Below are 20,378 nucleotides of genomic sequence, written 5' to 3' on the forward strand. Positions count from 1 at the left end.
AAGTTACAAATTCTGAATCTGCCTTGATAATTATTCTACCTTGTCTTTTATTACTTTTTTACTACTTTTGCCTTTGTTTTTGCTTATTAATTATTCTTGATTTTTAAATGATTTTACCTTGTGTTTTATGTTTTCTTTTTATTATGATATTTACCTTTTAACTATTCTTTGACTATATTGCCCTTCTATGCTTTTATTTGTTATTATTGTTTTGTTTTGTTTATGTAAAGCACATTGAATGACCTCTGTGTATGAAATGCGCTATATAAATAAACTTGACTTGACTTATATAAATATTATATATTAAATATTAAAACATTTTACATTATGTTATGCATGAGAATGGTTCTTTGTTCCATCTCGATTAACAACTCTTATGGTAGCAGCCCCTGGGATCAATCTTGATTTTGAAATCCAGATTCTTAACCAGACCACCGCCACTTTCTTCCCATGCAGCATCACAGAGAGGCCAAGACCATGGGATATCCATAATGTATCCACTTCTGATAAACATGTTGCTATATTCTCCTAACTCTAAAATAGGCTGTAAAGGTCTACTTGCATCTGTTTACTATGGGGTGTTTCTCATTTTACCAGATCTCAAATGTAGGCGTGATGGTTTGAAACACAATAGAAAATTAATAGAAAATAAGTTAATTCAATTCCGACTGTAGGCTATGTCTCAACATCATAATGCAATGAGAAAAAAAATCAGGAAAAGTCATGTGGTATCCATCGAAAATACTTCACCGGTTTTCGACCATGTTTCCCGTTAACCAATCACAATAGGAGCGTTGAATTTAGTTGAATGAAAATAGGCGTTTCTTGGTTTCTTCTTGTAAAGCAAGTTAGGTGAAAAAACCAAAACACTTCCGCAAAATTTCTCATGAGAACAGTTTTTCTCCGGGATTCAGTTTGAAACATGGGGGCTTGTCTGGCCTTATGTTCTATCGCTAACTGCGTAAGTAACTAAAACTTATACTTTATTTTTCACCTTCAAGTCACATTCTATGAACAAAAAAGTTTGCCTTGGTTGGTTGGTTGAGTTCCATAGTCTATGATGTATCGCTAGCTCGCTGCGAGAACAGCCTCATGTGCTTTTTATTACATTGTCGCAACTCATTCGATGGAATCACTGAAATTGTTACACTTACTTATATTGTATATTTAGTCTATGAAAGAAGTGTGCTGGGGATTTTGAGAGAATCTACTCGTTTAACTTTTAATTTCCCTTCCGTATTTGGCCGTGAGCTGGTATATCTGTCCTGTCGTCTCCGCCGCCGCCCTCTTCTTCTCCTTGCCTAGCCTATTCACCGTGCTGTGCTTTGTGATATTTTGGTCTACCCAGTCATGGAGGAGTAGCCTACCTTTCAGTTCTAGGCCCAAGCCCTAAGTTAAATCTCAGCTTTGGTCTCCTTTTGACCCACTTTTTGACACGGATTCGAAAAGGCCTACCACAAAACTACTGCTTGTCACCACACATTGGTTAGCGTGTGTAAAGTAGGCTACGCAGTTTACGCAGAAAAACATTGTGGCCAACTCCAATGAGTTTTGTTTACATCCGCGTCATCGAAAATGCTTTCAGTAGTAGGGCTTTCTTGTTCCCATTTATCTGACTTGAACACAGCCATGCCTCATAGGATAAGACTTCAGTTGCGTAAATATTCTGGCAAACAGTTTTTGAAAATACAAAAAAAAAAGAAACTCAGCAGAAGTGTATATTTTTTTTTTATCACACCGTCCTCAGATTAATGGATGGTAAAAATACCAAAAAATAATGGTGCCCACATGATCAACAGGCAATTTTGAAACTCGAGCACACAAAAAAATATTCCGACACTATTATAGTACTAAAATGATCACTGCATCGATTTTCTGAGAGCGTGGGAAATTTAGTTGAAATTGGTTGATTTGATATGGAATGACCCTTCACGGGCTCCAGAACCGCATTCTTGTAAAAGGCCTCACAATCCCTGCAGACACCCTCATTGTAGACTCCCCTAGTGAGCACTTAATGATGAAGAAAAGCCATGCCAACCCAACCCTTGTGTAGACCCACTTTCCATCCCACTGTTGTCTGTCTTGGGCTTTCCTGACAGGGCTCGTAGTCAGGGGCCATTGGCGAGGCATTGTGGCGTGTTGTTTGTCAAAACTGAAGTGACCTGATTTACTCAAATGAATCAGAGGCTGTGCTGATTTGCATGAAAGAACAGCTTGTGTAGCTACAATGAATGCATAGTTTATTTTTCTGTTTTTTTTTTTTTTTTTTTTAAAGAATATCTTACTGAGTCACTTCTGATTGCCCAGACATATGAATCTATCCTCAGTGTCTTTGGACCAATGTTTAAATGTGTGTGTGTGTGTGTGTGTGTGTGTGTGTGTGTGTGTGTGTGTGTGTTTGTGTTTGTGTATGCATTCTACAGGCATCATGTCTGTGCAGTTCAGCACCCTGCCTCCTGTCCAGCTGCTGTCCAGCAGCATACAACTCCACCGTCAGCCGTCTGGCCTTCTCCTTCTTCCTGCTCCTGGGCACCATGGTGTCCGTCATCATGATCCTACCTGGCATGGAGACCCAACTGAAAAAGGTGCCCTGTCTGTGGAAGTGTTAAGCACCTGAGTAGAGTGGAGCTGTTAAATCTAATGTAACTTTATATGTCAAATTTTAACTTGCGTAACACCCCTGAGCAGGGAGTAGTTTTACTTTACAGGCTTATGGTATTTCAGAGGAGGCCTCCCTTTATTTCACAGAACGTATTGTAAATCAGTGTAGCCTATCTTTTATTATTTTAAACAAAACAAAAAAACAGAAAAAACTGGCAAACACTTTAAAATAGTGGAAATATGGATTGAGTGGCTGTTCTGTCACCCTTTTTCAAATCCCTGAGCTAGATTCTATGACTCAGATCACATAGCCAAGTACTGAGTATCCCTGCTTTTGGGGAAGCTGAAGTTGTAGCTCAGCATGCATAGAACTGCCCTTTGATAAAGTGCCTTCCTCTTTCAGCAGTCGCCTCATTCATCATTAATCAATAAAAGTTGCATGGGAAATTGCATGTTTTTCACTAGTAGTGATTCTAAATCAAGAGTTATTCATTACTTCACAATCATGTTTTTATGAAGCAACACATACCAGGTCTTGCATAGTGCAGATTGCATAACACTGGCAAATATTAGGTAATAGAAACTCCAGAATTATTTAGTGCAGCTCTCTCAGTTTATTTATCTTATTGGTTTGTTTGTTTGTATTTGTTTGTTTGTTTGTTTGGTCCTTCCCTCTCTCAGATTCCTGGGTTCTGTGTCGGCGGCACCTCAATACCTGGCCTGGAGAACAAAATCCAATGTGACATCATCGTCGGCTACAAATCAGTGTACCGCATGTGTTTTGCCATGGCCTGCTTCTTCTTCCTCTTCTCCATCATCATGATCCGGGTGCGCAGCAGCAAGGACCCGCGAGCCTCCATTCAGAATGGGTAGGACATGCAGAAGTCTCAGTGTTGCTTACAGGAGGGGGCCATCTGCTGGTGGGAGTGTGGCACTGCATTTGTTTTTGTTGGATTGTTGTTTTTTTTTCAAGTGTGTGTGTGTGTGTGTGTGTGTGTGTGTGTGTGTGTGTGAGTATATATACAAATACAGTAGATGTGTATTGTGTGTTAACATGCATCAATTGTGAATTTCAGATTCTGGTTCTTCAAGTTCCTGTTGCTGGTGGGGCTCACTGTAGGGGCTTTCTTCATTCCTGATGGAACTTTCACCACAGGTACTACAGACAGTTCTCCTAATTCTTGGCTCTCATTTCAGACCTGCAGAGTTCAGAAGATCCCTTTGAGAGACTTCTGCTGTCTTTGATGTGTCAGAAGAATTACTCTGTGTTTTAATGCTAGCCCCCCCTCTCTCTCTACTCCCTACTCTCTCTCTCTCTCTCTCTCTCTCTCTCTCTCTCTCTACCCCCCCACACACCTGACAGTGTGGTACTACTTTGGTGTAGTGGGCTCATTTATCTTCATCCTCATCCAGCTCATTCTGCTGGTGGACTTTGCTCACACCTGGAACCAGAACTGGGTGGAGAACGCTGAGAACGGCAATAGCAAGTGCTGGTATGCAGGTACAGTGAAACAGTGAAAGTCCTACTTCATTTACAGTCATTCATTTAGACAAGATAAGTTTATTTATGTAGAACATTTCATACAAGGAGGCAATTCCATGTGCTTTGCAAATCAATAATGTTTAAATTATGTTTAAAGGAAAGTTGAATACATTTAAATAAAGTAATTTAAAGAAGACACATGAAATAGAAAAATGCATACAATGAAACAAGTTACAATGCCGGACACAGTGACAATACAGGACACAGTGCATAGGCATGTAAATATACATTATCTGTACATGTAAGGTTGGGACAGCATGTGTGCATCATATGGATCAAAACTACAACTTCATATTGTTGGCACACACACAACTTGAATACTGCAGTGAGGCCAAGAAATGTACACTTTTGGATTTGATCTTCAGCCAATGTCTGATAGAATAACAAAACACTCACTTGTTTGACCTGCATTATCTTAGATGCTTTATGTTTTTTTTTTCTTTTTTTAACCTAGAAGGTAATTCAGGGACAGGTGGCCTTGTGCCTATGATGTAATCTTTAGAAAGCCCAGCTATGGCTGCATTTATGAGAAAATCATGACCTTGGCTGGAGTTTGTCTGAGTCAGATATTTTACTGCCGTCTTCCCTGAAAGACTAATGGATGTTGCTTTTATTTTATTATATTTTATTATGCAAGACCTGGACATAGTCTTGAAGGGCAACACATATTCCTTCATCATGGCCCAGATAAAGTAATGTGTTCACTGAAGAGAGGGAATAATACTTTGGATGTTGAAGGAAAGGATGAAGAAATGGGGAGCCAGAAAGAGAACAAATGATTAAATATAATGCGGAGAAAAAAGATAAGAAGAGTTCTGTGATTTCTTACTAACATAAAGGTTTTGAAAGAAGGGGGTAGAAATGATTGAATAATGCAGAGACAGAATTCAATTCATTTAAGTTTGATTGAATTTATTTTTAAGGCTCTGTACAGATCCCAGAATCTGAACATCTTAGAGCAAGCGCTGAGGCGATGGAGATAAGACACAGCTCCCCTTTTTTATTTTTTTGGGGCTTTTTGCCTTTATATCGATAGGACAGTGGCGAGAGACAGGAACGAGTGGAAGAGAGAGAGATGGGGTGGGGTCAGGACATAACCGCAGGCCGGAATCAAACCTGGGTCCCCATTAGGGCTGTAACGATTTACGATTCGAAACCGAAATCTCGACATTCATATCCACGATACTGTGTCGCGGTGTGAAAAGGCAGAATCGCGAAACACCCTTTCTAGTGTTTCACGCAGTGCATTGCAGCTTAGGCGGCCGCAAAAGCAACCCACAACTCCCGCTTTACTTATCGGTAGCCTACGTTGTCCAAAAACAAACAAACAAATAAATAAATAAATAAATAATCATTTCATACCTCTCCTTGCTTTCATTGTAGACTATGTGTGCAACTTTACCAAACAGTATAGAAGTAAACCCCCTCTCCTTGTCCCGCTCTCTCTCGCGCTCCCTCCCTCTCACTCTCCCTCCCTCTCCTGCTCAATGAACACGCGCGACTTAAATAAAACATTCACAATCGTGAAAGCAAGGACGCATAGAAGACGACTAGCTAAATTTCTATTAAATCCGCTTAGCATCATTAGCATGCTGCACATATTTGTTTAAAACTCTTGCATTGAAGTTGACTGATCATCTCAATACCAACGTTTCCCAAAAGGGCCTGTCCCAAGGAGAACTAGTATTACCTTGAAACTTAAACACACATGGGGAAACTGAACAGTCCAATCAGTACACTATGATAGGCTAAGCTATATGCTACTTTGTTTACAATATTTCCAGGCTTCAACCAGACAGCTGAATTAAAGAGGTAGAGTTGTAATAAAAAATAGTAGGCCTAGGCTATAGGCTAATCTGCATAAAGTGTGCTGTCATAAATATCAGTCATTCAGAAAAATATTTTTATATCAGGATATAAAATAATAGATATATTATATTGTAATCCTCTGGTGTTCTAAGGGAGGCTATTAAAATGTTATTTAATAAAATGTCTAGCCCCCCCCCCCCCCCCCAAAAAAAAAAGGAAAAAAAAAAAAGAAAAATCGAGATTCGTATCGAACCGTGGGTCAAAAATCGTGATACACTGAATCGTGAGGTTGGTGTATCGTTACAGCCCTAGTCCCCATGGGCACTGAGACCCACACATGGTGCGGTGCTGCCTCTTGCACCATAGCTCCCCCCTTAACAGAGGGAAACACTGGGCAGAACCTAGCTAGAAGAAGAGAAGATCTGTGTGACACGAGTTACGGTGTTTTACTGCATATTTTCTGTCGGTGTTTGTTGGTAGAGAACCCATTATAAGTGTAGAGGGGGGTGAGTTTGGGATGCCACGCCAGACACCACCGTTATGCCTTGTGGAGGTGCCTAATTCAGTGAAACACTGATGAAGAAAGGTGCCTGCTTGACAAATGCAAGCTGATGTTTTTTGCCCACAAAGGTTGCTTTTATTGGTGATTTTGTTTTAGATGGTAAATAGGCTTTGTTGTTGATGTGGGTAACCTTCAACCTATAGTTCTAGGAATGGACCACCTCTCCTGTGTCCACCTAATCTAAAATATATCGTCTTTATCACAGCTCTGCTCACCTTCACGTTCCTGTTCTACGGCCTGGCGTTTGCTGCAGTCGTGCTGTTCTATGTGTACTACACCCAGACTGATGACTGTGCCACACACAAGACCTTCATCAGTCTCAACCTCATCTTTAGCATTGTGGTGTCGATTGTGGCCATCTTGCCCAAAGTGCAGGTTTGTTAATGCAGGATGGATGCACCTCAGTACTCATATTTAGTCAAGTCAAGTCAATTTATTTGTATAGCACATTCAAAAACAACAGAGTTGACCCAAAGTGCTTCACAATTTGTGAGGTTACGCATGACAATAATAACATAGATACATAGACCAAACATTTGAGGAACAAGGAGTTCATATTTGAAAGCAGGGGATGCAGGGCATGAGAAGGGAAGCAATGTAACAGAGTATGGCTCAAATGAAGGGTGATCCATACAAAATAAGGTAAACACAAAGGTATATAACATAACGTATATAACATAAGTAGGATTTGTTCATTGAATCTTTTATAAATTGCTTTACAATTAGCGTCGGGCCCTATTGGCAGCCATTCACCCCTTCCTCATGTTCTTTTAAAATCTTTTTCTCTCTCGTTCTCCGTTCTCGGAGGTAGCCTCCTGAAACTTTGCTCTGCTGCCGGCTTGTGCCTCCATGTCGCCCCCAAAATGCTTGATTGTCATCATCATGTCATCATCATTGACCAAAAATTCAGGAAGTAGATGACTGTGGAAAAAAAAAAAAACTTTCACAATCACTATGAACGCTTTGCTAGCGGCGGTCATAATAATCAAAGCTAATTCAAATTACAATAATTCATATGACTTTGTAGCCTAAGGTAGGCTTGTGGATTTATGTATTATATTTGTGTTTATTGTTTGATTATTTATTTGTGTGTGTGTGTGTGTGTGCACCTTCAGGAAGCTCAGCCCAGTTCCGGTCTACTCCAGTCCTCCCTGATCTCCCTCTACACCATGTATCTGACCTGGTCAGCCATGACCAACAACCCCAGTAAGTCACCGGTCAATATGTTGTATGCCCGATTAACCCACAGATCCTAGTTACGGTCAACTGAGAAAAAACTATGTCCATGTGCACTTACCAGAAGAACGTGATTGAAAATTCAAAATCTAATAACCCGTCTTTGGAAATTATTTCATTTTATATAATTTTACACCAAAGCATATTGTGTTATTTCGTGTGGTGCAACAAACAACAAATCCTGAACATGTCAGACCTGGTTCATTCTCTGTTGACAATATGTATTGTATGTGTATTTGTATATGTACAGTATGTATGTATGTATGTGCATTAGTATGATATTATGTGATATATATAATATATGACACTAAACCATATTATAATGAATAGTTATTACCGTACATAATAATGCATGTATATTAATCTGGTATTTCTACTCTGTGTAGACCGTAACTGTAACCCAAGTCTTCTGAGTATCGTCTCCAACACCGACACCCCCAGTCCTACTGTGCCCCCTGGGCAAGTTCAGTGGTGGGACGCACAAAGCATTGTGGGATTGGTCATCTTCATCCTCTGCACTCTGTATGCAAGGTATGAGCTGACCGAGCAGTCTGTCATAGTCCACGTCTAAATAATGTCCTTGGCGGACATGTTCCTGATCCTACAGTGCTGTTTTATGAAACGAGGTGTCACTTCCTGTCACAGGGAGACTATACCGGGCCCATATCTGAAGCGTTCCGTTTGTGGCATGTAAAAATTGTTTTAGAAGACTGGCTTATTTTTTCTGAACATATGTGATGCTATCAAGTCTGGTGTAGCCAATTTAATTCATTATAGTAGACTATGTCCCCCTCCCACACACACACCCTGTCAGAGTCAGTATTCTAGGAGGGATCTAGGGATCTCCTCACAAGTGTCTATCCTGCTCTCTCTTTCTTTCTCTCATTTCCTTCTGACTAAATATACTCCCTCTTTCACACCACACACACACACACACACACACACACACACCATAGCTCACTACACTCACACCCACTTCAAACACTCTTCACATTGCAATTTTTTTCCTCACATTCTTTTTCATCTCACTCCTGCAATTTCTCAAGCTCACTGATTCTGTCCATCTTACATCCCTCTACACTTCACTTATTATTCTCTCTTACAGTACATTTTCTCTTTCTTTGATTGTTTTTTTTCTCCTTTTCTCCTCCCCCTACACACACACACACACACACACAAAATAAGATGTATGGAAGTGTATAAAAGAGGTATAAAAGATGTAAAAAATGTATAAAAGACTGACTCTTCTCTCTCTCTCTCTGCCGCTCTCCAGTATTCGCTCGTCCAACAACAGTCAGGTGAACAAGTTAATGCAGACGGAAGAGACCGAGGGTCTGGCAGCGTCCGATGCTGAGGCCATGGGCGATGACGGCGTGCGGCGCGCCGTGGACAACGAGGAGGACAGCGTCACCTACAGCTACTCGTTCTTCCACTTCAGCCTCTTCCTGGCCTCCCTCTACATCATGATGACCCTCACCAACTGGTACCAGTAAGTATCCAGTGCTGTCCAAGACTTAGGGAGAGAAGCCAAATCAGTGTGTCACTGCCAGGGGGATTTCATCCCATGTTATCAGTAGCCGTGTCATACAACAAGGAGGTAGTGTTGAATGTAATGAATACACTTTGACGTGTGTGTGTGTGTGTGTGTGTGTGTGTGTGTGTGTCTGTGTTTCCCAGCCTATATTCCCAAATCCTAAAAGTTTTTCACCCTTGCCAATAATGTCAATGTTTTATGACATACTTTGGATCAATACCCTTACTGTACATTGATTACGTACATTGGATCAATATTCTCCTCTTCAATATAATCTAATGACCGTGGTGTTGCTTCAGTCAGAGCCTAGTCCTGACATTTATTCATGTGACTTTTAGTCAAAGGTGTGTTAATGCATTTTCCTTCTCAGACTAGTACTAATTCTTGAAGAGATGGCAGAATATCCCATTTCAATAATGGTTGCTATTCCATGATGCATGTGGCCATTGTGACGCAAAGTAGTAAGACCACAAAGCCAGTGTTGGCTACCGCTAATGCTTATTAAACTGTGCTGGATGCACCATTGAAATTCCCAGACAGTTTTCTAATGCTGAGTGTTAATATTTATATTATGATTATTCTTTTTTTTATCCAAAATGACTTTTGACAGTTTATCACTCTGTCTACATCTTTGGAAGTTAACACATGACTACACTGTTCCTTGCACTGTACACTGTCTATAAATGTAAAGCTATGGGAACACATGTAAGGTGTATTTCACTGTTAACAGAGAGGTATGTAGCTTGCTGTAGACTCCTGAGGAGATTCTGTGTTACTCTGAAGTACCTTGCAATGACGCTCAGTTAAAGTGGCAGCAAGGAATTTTTGTCTTGATCGTGAAAACTAGGCGACGATGGAAACAACAGATATGTTTATCTCCTCTGTACAACTGAATTGATGGATTTTGTGAAAATAAAAACAAGGGCTAGCTACAGAATCAGTACAATAAACATGGTATTAACCTATATTGTTGCTTTAAAGGAACTCAATATATTTTTGTGTAATAGTAAAAAGTGAAAAAGGCAGAGGCTGCCATTCCAACAAAATGAATTTGAGGATGTTCTAAAAAACAGCCTTGTGATAAAATTACTCAAAAGAAACTTTTACACTTTTAAACAATCACAATTGAATGGTATCCTCACTGATAGTCCTTCTGTCTCATCCACCTCTCTCTCTTATCTCTATTTTATCTCTCTCTCTTATCTCTATTTTCTCTCTCTCTCAGGCCGGAGACGGACTACCATGCCATGGAGAGCACCATGCCTGCTGTGTGGGTGAAGATCAGCTCCAGCTGGCTTGGTCTGGCCATCTACCTCTGGACCCTGATAGCCCCCCTCGTCCTCAGCGACCGTGACTTCAATTAGACAAAGACCGAGGTATCTGTGACCGTTGGGGTGATGATTGATTTTAAGGATGCTCCTTTGATTTGTTTTGTTCTTGTTGAAATCATTTGGTCAATAGTTGTGTGAGTTAAACCAGCTTATCAACAAATACAAACACCACCTCCAAATCAAACCAAAGCCAGATATCTACATGAGGGGATTATTAAAAAACATTTTCATTTTAAAGTTCTTTGGTTGATGGCTCAGATATAGCCCAAACCCAAATATATAATATTTATATATTTTAAAGATTTATATAAAATAATTCTGTTGATGCTGGTTTTCTACACAAAATTATATGCAATGCAAAACACTAGTACAAAAGACAATAATAAAGGTTTCATCGTGGATTATTGTTTGGAATTGAAGTATCCTGACAATTTTAATCATTTTTGTCAACCTTTCTAAGTCATGTTTTCCAAAATATTTTATATATTATAGCACTAAAAATGATTCAACATACATTTCTTTTTGTCATGATCACACTTATTTGTTGGTTTTGGATCAAATATACTTGGAATAAAAAGGTCTATTGGCTCCAGGTCATAGTAATAGTTGTTTTATGAAACACTCTTATACATTTTACCCATTATGTATAATATACATTCATAGGGAAATTCAAAATCATATCTGCACCACTGTTCACGTTGTCTTGCTAATGTCATCTGATGTATTCTTTTTTCTGTTACATAAAGCATTGAATGACTTATAGGGGTAGACTTCACGATTCCTTTGTATCACGTTTACAAGTTAAATATTGTAACTGTGTATTGTTCAGGGTAAGGAGAAAAGCCATAAATTAGATTCAGTAAAGTACAGTTTGGGTTTGTCTCTGGTGCCTGTAATGATTTTTGAGGAGTGTTGGTTATTTTAAGCCTTATACTTTTGTATCTTTTTATTCTTCCTGCAAAGTATACCCTTTTAGTATAATAAAAAAACATGTTCCAAAATCTACTGGTCACAGTATTTTCTTTGTGTTAAAGACGAAAGAATATGGATGTTCAGACTGCATTGATGTACATTGTCCTCTAGGGAGCAGTGTTGTTCCTGTAAATAAGTTTCAGCAGCAGAAGCACAATGACATAAGACATGCTAGAACTGACATAGTGGCCCTGGGACATGGTTCATTTTATATGTATCCATGTAAAAGTGATAATTTAAAATGAGTCATCATGGGTTTTCTCCCCTGTTTCCCTTTCTTACAGTAGTGTGTGTGTGTGTGTGTGCTGGGGGCCTGGTGGAGACTCCTTTGGCTTTTGGCTATGTATGCCTACCAATGGTCACATGGTCAGTGTAACCTAGTTTGATTACCCTGCTTTCACTGGGGAGCCCCCCCCCCCCCCATACACACACACACACACACACACACACACACACACACTTGGCAAGCATTCGTTTCGGGAATGTGATTTTCCCCATCACAAGACTGGCATGAGGTAGGGTGAGCACAGAACAAACATTCATCTATAGGGTTGTCGGAAGGAGTGTGTGTGTGTGTGTGTGTGTGTGTGTGTGTGTGTGTGTGTGTGTGTGTGTGTTTGTCCACGCAGTTCAAGGAGTCCCCTCTCTGTTGCCTGAGGGACAGTATGTCATTCCTACAGTTCCGTTCAGCTTTTCACACACACACACACACACACACACACACACACACACACACACACACACACACACACACACACACACACACACACACACACACACACACACACACACACACACACACACACCCCTCTCCTCATCTCCCACATAGGCCCTGCAGACTTCCCAGACGTCTCCCAGAATGCCTGCTTTCTTCCTGTCTCTCTCTGTGTGGGGGGCGGTGTCACATCAGCGTTCATTCATGTGTGTTTAAGCAGAAGCAACAGACCCAAAACACAGACTCTTCCCCCAAGTCAGCCAACCAGTTGTGCCCCCCCAGGCCTATCTCTTCCACACCCTCTGCAGCACCACCAGTAGACCATAGATGTTTGAAGGGGGGGGGGGGGGGGTTTGGGTCCTAGTGGGGGTGGGTCACCTTTAACCTTTGACCCCCCCCCACACACACACACACACACACACACACACACACACACCATCCACACACCATGTGTTCAAAATCTTCATTTCACTACATAGTGCCCTATAGATCTCTAGCGGCACTCCTGTGTTTCCCTGCTGAATGCCTGGAAGTCTGTGTCTGTGTGCACTGTCCACTGTACGTGACTCCTCTCTCACAGCCCATTTCCCAGTGACCGGGCTAATTGTGCCCCCACTCCTCTGCCCCCCCCCCCTCCCTCCCTCTCCTGCACTCTCCGCTGGCCTGCTCTGTCCCGTCCCCGTTGGTCCTGATGGCGGTCGATAGCGGAGTCCCCCCACACAGCTTGGAGCAGCCAGTAGACATAATGCTGTTATATAACAGGGGACTGCGCCACCGCCACGACACGAGGCCGCAGCGAGATCATACGACAACACGGTCTAGAGAGAGAGAGAGAGAGAGAGATGGCATGTGTTTATACGAATGAAAGCAGGTCATCCTGGTGGAGGTGCCCCTGTTGCAAAGGCCGAGGTGCGGTCCCTGGACGGGCGTCGGGAGTGATGTCATCATGTCACAGGCTTGTTGTGATATGTCTGTGGGGAAACTCTCTCTCTCACACACACACACGCACACACACACATCTGTTCACACATGCCTTGTAAAGCACACTGTCTTGAGAGAGAGGGTCAAATGGAAAATGGCACCATGGCAATTGTGCAGGGCATAAACAACACTATTGACAGTCTCCAACAACTTAGAAGCCATTTCCCAGAGGTGTTCATTATGATCTACTGTACATTCATATACAATTAGGCTTTCCCTCCAGGAGCACTGGAGAAAAGCTGCACTTGGGGAAAAACTATTCCAAGAATAGATGTGTATACCTTATTACTGTCTGTAGGGTCTCTGTCAATCTGGAAAGGTAAAAGAGTCAGTAATTTTTACATGTTGTAACATATGGATGAGCAATTAATTCATTTTTATACTGAAATAATTATCAGCATCCAAAATGAGTAGGCCCTATGAAGTCTAACAGAGATACCACAGAGCATGTCTAGCTGATGTGTAACAATGGCTCTGAATGAAGGAGAAACAACTGACTTAAACAATGACATCATTTTATCATTAGGCTATATTTAGACAACCTGATGATCAAATCAACTACAGGTAGCCATCTGTTTTTTGTTTGATTTTTTTAAAATATATTTTTTAATTAATGAAAGTGAAAGACGGGGTCTCGGGGTAGACACCCCCGAAGATTATTAAGAAATGTATGCCACGAGCACTGACTGCACTGTCAGCGCATGCAAGGGGGCGTGGGTCCGCCGAGGGTCTCGTGCGGTCTAGTGTGGTGGCGCGCGCTGTAGCTGAGTGAATTGAAGCGGCGTGTTGGTCGCGCGGGCCAGCTCGGGGAGAAACAGACGTTCGGACGGAAAGGTTTGCACTTTCATTGTCCCACGGACCAGCTGGGTAGCCGACGGTCTGACTACCACAGACGGGCCGTTTCAGGAGTTATGCCTGCCCCCGTCGCTCCTGGCGCGTATCCCTGCTAACGAAGAATAGATAGCGAAGATGATTCCACTCTGCCAGGTAGCAAATTCCTCTATTATTAAATGTGTGCATTACCATAACTTAGCTGCACATACCCTCCTGTCCGTAGGCTGGTGAACGTACTGCAGAGAAGTGAAGTTCGGGAGCTCTGCAGGTAACGGGATGTTGATGTCCGATGTAATACGAATTCTGGACCATGTTAAATGTGTACCCTATTGAGGAAGTCATTATGTGTTTGATTTGGTGTTCTTGCATCACCACTACTGTTAGGAATCAGCATCGCTAATTGTCTACAGAATGCGAATGCCAAGCGTGGTTCCGTTCATGTTGAATCAGCCGTAATCTGGACAATAACATCAGAGGCCAGGTGCGTTCTAAAGTAATTCCAAGATACATAACATTGAATCACCGGATGGAAGCTCAAGACTCATTCTCTGTGATTGCAGTTCTGAACCCACGTTTAGCGAGTCATGTGTCTACGAGGTCCTTTCTGGTTAATAGTAGTCTTCACTGTTGCTCGCTGAGGCTTCAGATGAAAGGACACTTCCATTGTTCTACATAACTGTTTTCGTAGAATGTTCTGCGTTATCTAACAGGATAGGCAGTCTTGTTTTATTTTAAGGACAGTGCATTTTTATTCAGTAGCCTTACGAAAGCCATTATCTGAACGGCATACCTTAGCCTACATCATAATAAATTGAAATAATTCCACATTGGCAAACCCGCTCGCTTAGTATGCTGTAATTTAAAATGGAGGTCACAAGAACGATATTATTTTTCGTTTAATTACTAAATAAGAGAGACAGTGCTTTTTCTGAGGCTTATATTTCAATTTATTGCGGCAGGGGCTTCTGAATTTCCCTGTGGGTGCATGAATGGGTCGGGAAGGAATGGTCGGTTCGCAGCATTGTTTGCTGCTACGAAATGAAATCGTCAATAACATTACATAATCACAATCGCTTCACTCAATATGCGGCTTTGGGTTAAATCGGGGTCATTGCGGAACAGGCTGATCGAGATTTTTTTTCTCATAATCACTCAGTGCATTTAGAATACGTTATATTTCTTGCATGTTTTCTACAGCATCGGTCATTGTCATATAGCGGGAACCTAGCCTACAGTCGGCTCGATATGACAACATAGTTGTAAATGGGGGGAAATACAGGCTGCCGTCTAAGCGTAAAACATCTTTGTTGTTCGGAGAGCACCGAGGCACAGGCTACCGCAGAAACGGGTCATCCCGTATTCGCTCGCGCTGCGCCCTTCTTCCGTTGTGTCCCGGTGAGGTATATTTCTGCGGCCCATGCAATCTCCACAGCCCTTCCCTGGTGGTCTCTGGATGTGCCACTGACTCACACACACCCGTGTCCACATACAGGGCTGGGCGGCTGAATGAGACGCTGTCAAGGTAAATGACAGTGTCCATCATCAGGTTGGGGAGAGGGCTTCGATTTCCAGTAGCACGCAACTTGGTAGTGCTAGGCTAGATCACCCAACGTGATAAACGAGACGTCCGGATTGTGGAGCAGAGGAGGGCGTTTCAGGACAGACTGATGAAGTGGCTTTTTACCTACCTAAACCTACCGTGACTTTACTCGACTGGCATCACATGGCACAAATAGTAATATTATTAATAAACAATCTTTTGATCACATGGCACAAACAGTAATATTATTAATAAACAATCTTTTGCCTTTCATTGATCTGTGCCCATTTAGCCTATTAGTTAAGATCCATATAAGCTTGACTAAGCCTTTTATTATTGTTTGTTGGGTGAGGTCAAATATCACAACATTGAAATTATTTGTAAAATCCTGTGGAGGCACTCGTTTTGAAGTGAACCCAGCAAGTCAGAGTGTTATCTGACCTGCAGGCCAGGAATCTGAAGCCCCCAGTAGGGTCAGGCCTCAGACAGAATGCCTCAGCCCTCAATCCTTCTGCCGCTCATTGTCTGCCAATCATGCTTGCAGAGAGGGCACCCTGGCTTTCTCCATAACTGCGGAGGAATGGAATTTTTTACATTTTTCTAACAGACTGGGCCTTCACAGGGATTTTCCCCTGTGGCGTAGCCGAGCCAGTGGCCTTATTCTGTGTGTGTGTGTGTGTGTGTGTGTGTGTGTGTGTGTGTGTGTGTGTGTGTGTGCATGTACACGTGTGCTTTGGAGCTTGTGTGTGTATGTATGTGTCTGTGTGTTATATATTTATTATAAAGTAGTCTCTCATGCTTTTCATTATTGCCATTTCATTTTGGAGACAATGGAGGAGTTTCTCTACCTTGTCTTCGTGTTCCTGTGATGCACACTAGAGTAGATGAGATGGAGGAGTTTCTCCACCTTGTCTTCGTGTTCCTGTGATGCACACTGGAGTAGATGAGATGGAGGAGTTTCTCCACCTTGTCTTCGTGTTCCTGTGATGGACACTGGAGTAGATGAGAGCCGCCATGGTGAACACGCAGCCAAGTTAAGTAGTCAGTACATTTCCTGTATTTTGATTGAGTTGCAGTTGACTTAAACCAGCTGCAAGTGCAAACATATTGTAATGGAAGACCCAAACCTCTAACTTAAGTAGGCCACAGTTTGTGATTTTTTCCAACATTTGTGGGTATTTTAGCTCGATAGCCAATCAAATCGCACCCTCTCTTCTGTGCTCCTGACACAATGTGTGGATCATACTAAATATATTATTGCCTATCCTGGGCACTAGAGGTTGTATTTTAAAACATACCCACCAAATGGACAGCCAGAGGACTGTGACGAGCTACTTGCTGAAACTGACACAAAAAGTGTGTTGGGTTAGAATTGTGCACTACCCCTTTAAGCAGGCTCCTGAGCATAAAGCCTCCTTCAGAAATGTCCTGTGAGCTGTTCTCACGCTGTCCTGCAGCATGTGGGGTGGGTGTGTAACCTCTATGCCTTGGTCACACACCACTGATAGGAGCTGATTTCTCAGCATATGTCATTTGATCTGGAGACCTCTGTGAATCCCCTGATAGCAAGACATGAAAGGACACCTTAAAAAAGAGAGAGAGAGAAACAGACAGACAGACAGAAAGAAAGGCAGAGAAAAGGGACATGTTTGTCACTTGTTTATTGAACTGGTATTGATACGTTTAAATTATTGCACTCTTTACATAAAGCATGATGAGAGCATGGATTGCAGGCAATCTATGAGATCCACATGTATGGCATCCTTGGGAGACATCTCAATGTAAATGAATAAATAAATAAAAATCTCGCAAAAATAAATAAATAAAAACACTCTCATTCCTTCACAACCAGCACCAGCGTCTGCTTTAGCTCTGAATTTTAAAAGGAGCTGCCAGAAAAAGAGTGCTGACAGTTTGTGGTTTACCGTCGCATTATGTAAAGATCGTCCACCCCCCTCCACCACCACCAACACATACACACACACACACACACACACACACACACACACAACCCTTCCCACCACCCCCACCTCACCTCAACACACCACCAAACCCACCCTTCTGCTGTCAAAGGTCTCTCTGTGCGGGCAGGGGGAGGGTGGAGGATGGTGATGGTGCTGGATATGTGTGTGTGTGTGTGTGTGTGTGTGTGTTGGGAGGGGGGGGGGTGTAGTTTCTCTCAGTCAGGGGAAACATTAATATTCAGGCTTCACTAGGTTGTTGTGGGGGTTGGAGGTGTGTCTGTGTGTGTGTGTGTGTTTTGGTGTGTGGGTGGGTGTTGTTGCCAGGTACCTCATCCCTGAGGTGCCAGTCAGCGCGTCCTTTTGTCAGGTGAAAGACGGGGCGCGGCCTCGGGATGTGTGTGTGTGTGTGGGGGGGGGAGGGGGTCACCCCTGTCTCTCCTGTTTCTCATCTCGCACCTCCGGCCAGAGGACAAGGCAGTGCTGACCACATAGTTTGGATGCTCTCTCTCTCTCTCGCTCTGTCACACACACACACACACACACACACACACATACATCCATACATACACATGCACACACAAACACATACACATAAACACATGCACGCACACACACACACACACACAGACACACACACACACACACGCACATACACGCACAAACCAATTCTTGAACCAGCAACTGAACACCTGTACACCAGAAAAACAAGGTGTGTTTTGATGAGTTATGGGCAACTCTCTGTTCTCACCAACATTCAATACTATCATTAGGGCTGTCAAAATCATTTAGATTAATTAATTACAGACAGAATAATGTGTTAAAAAAATGAACGCTGATTAATCACATTTTGTAGTGACCTTTGACCAAGTGCAGTTCTAGCTACAGTGACTGAAGAAGGCAGACAAGAAAGCAAAACTGTTGACAAGAGCATGTTCTCTGTGATTTCTGCAGTAAGAAATTTCCCTACCATAAGAGTTCATCAAGTCTGAAGTATCACTTTAATGCAAAGCAACCTGGAGGTAGGCTACGAGTTAGCACACCCCTTGATGATAATAAATAACCCTTGCCGCCAGCCTTGTCAACGTTAACTTTGCAAATGTATTGTTGAGGCTACATATGACCGACTAATTAACTGACGAACTTCCTTACTAAATCGACTCCCTTACCTCGGTGTTAAGGTACTGCACACGTCTTCAGTAATTTGCATTTACCATCTCGCGAGAATCGTGAAACATTAGGCCTACCTTATCAGTAGATAGGCCTACAGTATAGCTCTTTGGAGTTTCTGCCTATTGTCATCCTTCGCCTCCACAACAAAAGCATTTTCATTGTGTACAAGGGGAACAAGCCATGAGTAGTGGGTTATTTACATTGATTTCTGGTTTGTTTTGGACCGAGGCGGACAGAGTACACAGCTTCATTACTTGAGTAAAAGTACAGATACCCTTTGCTAAATTTGACTGAAGTACAAGTAAAAGTACAACAGTCAGATGTCTACTTAAGTAAAAGTACTTTGTACTTGTTTTTAAAAGTACTTGAGTATCAAGAGTACAAGAGTAGCCTACATTTTCCTAATATTGCATTACTACTGCCACAGTGCTTACATTTACAGAAACGTCCTACATGGAGTTATGAAAAATGTTAATGTTAATACCTTGGAGAATGTAAAAGGAATTGAAAGTAAAATCAAGTCATTTTCATCTTTTTACAATGTTGCCAGGGATGGGCAGTATTTCTAATACATGTATTTAAAATATGTATTTAAAATACAAAATACTATTTTTTAATTGAAACACTTGAAGCGAAAACTATCTTGTTCAGAAAATTGAAATAGTCTGGCGAGGTGGGGCCACAGGTTGGCACATTCCCGGGATGGACCTGCTGCGTCTTCATCCATTGTTTCGTCCATGGTTTCATCTCTTATCTAAATCTGACCATAGAGTTGACTTTGGCGGAAAGCTGAAGGTGATTGCTGATAGGCTATCCCAATAAGTGGCGCTTGCACAATCCAATCACGTTTGAGAGGGAAACAACAAATTGAGGGTTTCCGAGATCCGAGGTTTCCGAGAAGTAACGGGTACTCGCGGTTATGGGTAGAAATGTAGTGGAGTAAAGAGTACAATATTTGCCCCTCAAATGTACTTGAGTAAAGTCATGAGTACTCCCCAAAAATGATACTCGAGTAAAGTACAGATCCCTCAAAATTGTACTCAAGTACTGTACTCAAGTAAATGTACTCCGTTACTGTCCGGCTCTGGTTTTGGATGAACTAGAGTGGTGGACACCGAAATTTTGACGATTGGACCTGTCTCGACTTTTCTGACTCGTTTTGAATCGCCTTTGACTACTCAGAGTGGCTGCCAACAGGCATACAAACATGTCCTAAAACAACCCTTAACGTTGGTTTTCAAAACTGTGCAACTCACCGAGTGGTCAGTGGTGTTCGTTGATGTTCCAAAACAAGTAGCGTAGCGAAATTCAGTTTCTGTCGTGTTTTATTTGCCATTTTGTAAAATCCCATTGATTTCTGTTGGAAGACTCATTGGACGTTGATATTACTGCGCCACCGTCTATGCTTCAGGTTCAAATATTGAGCGGAAGTTTATACACGGTTGTGAGGTGTCTGAAAAAATAGTTCCACAATAGCAAATAAGACGGCTGGAATCATACATTGCTCGGATATATTTGATTTTAATAATCAACGAACACCACTAACCACAAGGTGAGTTGCACAGTTTTGAAAACGAACATTAAGG

General features: G+C 42.0%; 1 protein-coding gene across 1 annotated transcript; it reads left to right on the top strand.

Moving 5' to 3' along the window:
- The first annotated feature begins 860 nt into the window (after positions 1 to 860).
- On the top strand, positions 861 to 11,617 carry serinc2 (serine incorporator 2). The gene is made up of 10 exons (XM_076302223.1): positions 861 to 961; positions 2,424 to 2,585; positions 3,283 to 3,470; positions 3,678 to 3,757; positions 3,965 to 4,102; positions 6,721 to 6,890; positions 7,631 to 7,721; positions 8,138 to 8,282; positions 9,025 to 9,240; positions 10,511 to 11,617. Exons 1-10 carry the CDS (start codon positions 923 to 925, stop codon positions 10,647 to 10,649), a joined length of 1,368 nt encoding a protein of 455 aa, XP_076158338.1. The 5' UTR covers positions 861 to 922; the 3' UTR covers positions 10,650 to 11,617.
- The last annotated feature ends 8,761 nt before the right edge of the window (positions 11,618 to 20,378 follow it).

The sequence above is a fragment of the Alosa pseudoharengus genome, unplaced genomic scaffold (assembly GCF_046254945.1).
Source record: "Alosa pseudoharengus isolate Yale_2024_CS ecotype anadromous, Long Island Sound unplaced genomic scaffold, YU_APseudo_1.1 YU_APseudo_1.1_scf_23, whole genome shotgun sequence".
In the NCBI taxonomy this organism is placed as follows: Eukaryota; Metazoa; Chordata; class Actinopteri; order Clupeiformes; family Clupeidae; genus Alosa; species Alosa pseudoharengus.

Bases quoted from the DNA above. Each gene is read 5' to 3' on its own strand.
- serinc2 (XM_076302223.1), top strand. From the start codon at position 923: ATGGGGGCTTGTCTGGCCTTATGTTCTATCGCTAACTGC. The intron at 3,471-3,677 runs GTAGGACATGCA...TGTGAATTTCAG, and splicing joins CGAGCCTCCATTCAGAATGG to ATTCTGGTTCTTCAAGTTCC. The intron at 6,891-7,630 runs GTTTGTTAATGC...GTGCACCTTCAG, and splicing joins CCATCTTGCCCAAAGTGCAG to GAAGCTCAGCCCAGTTCCGG.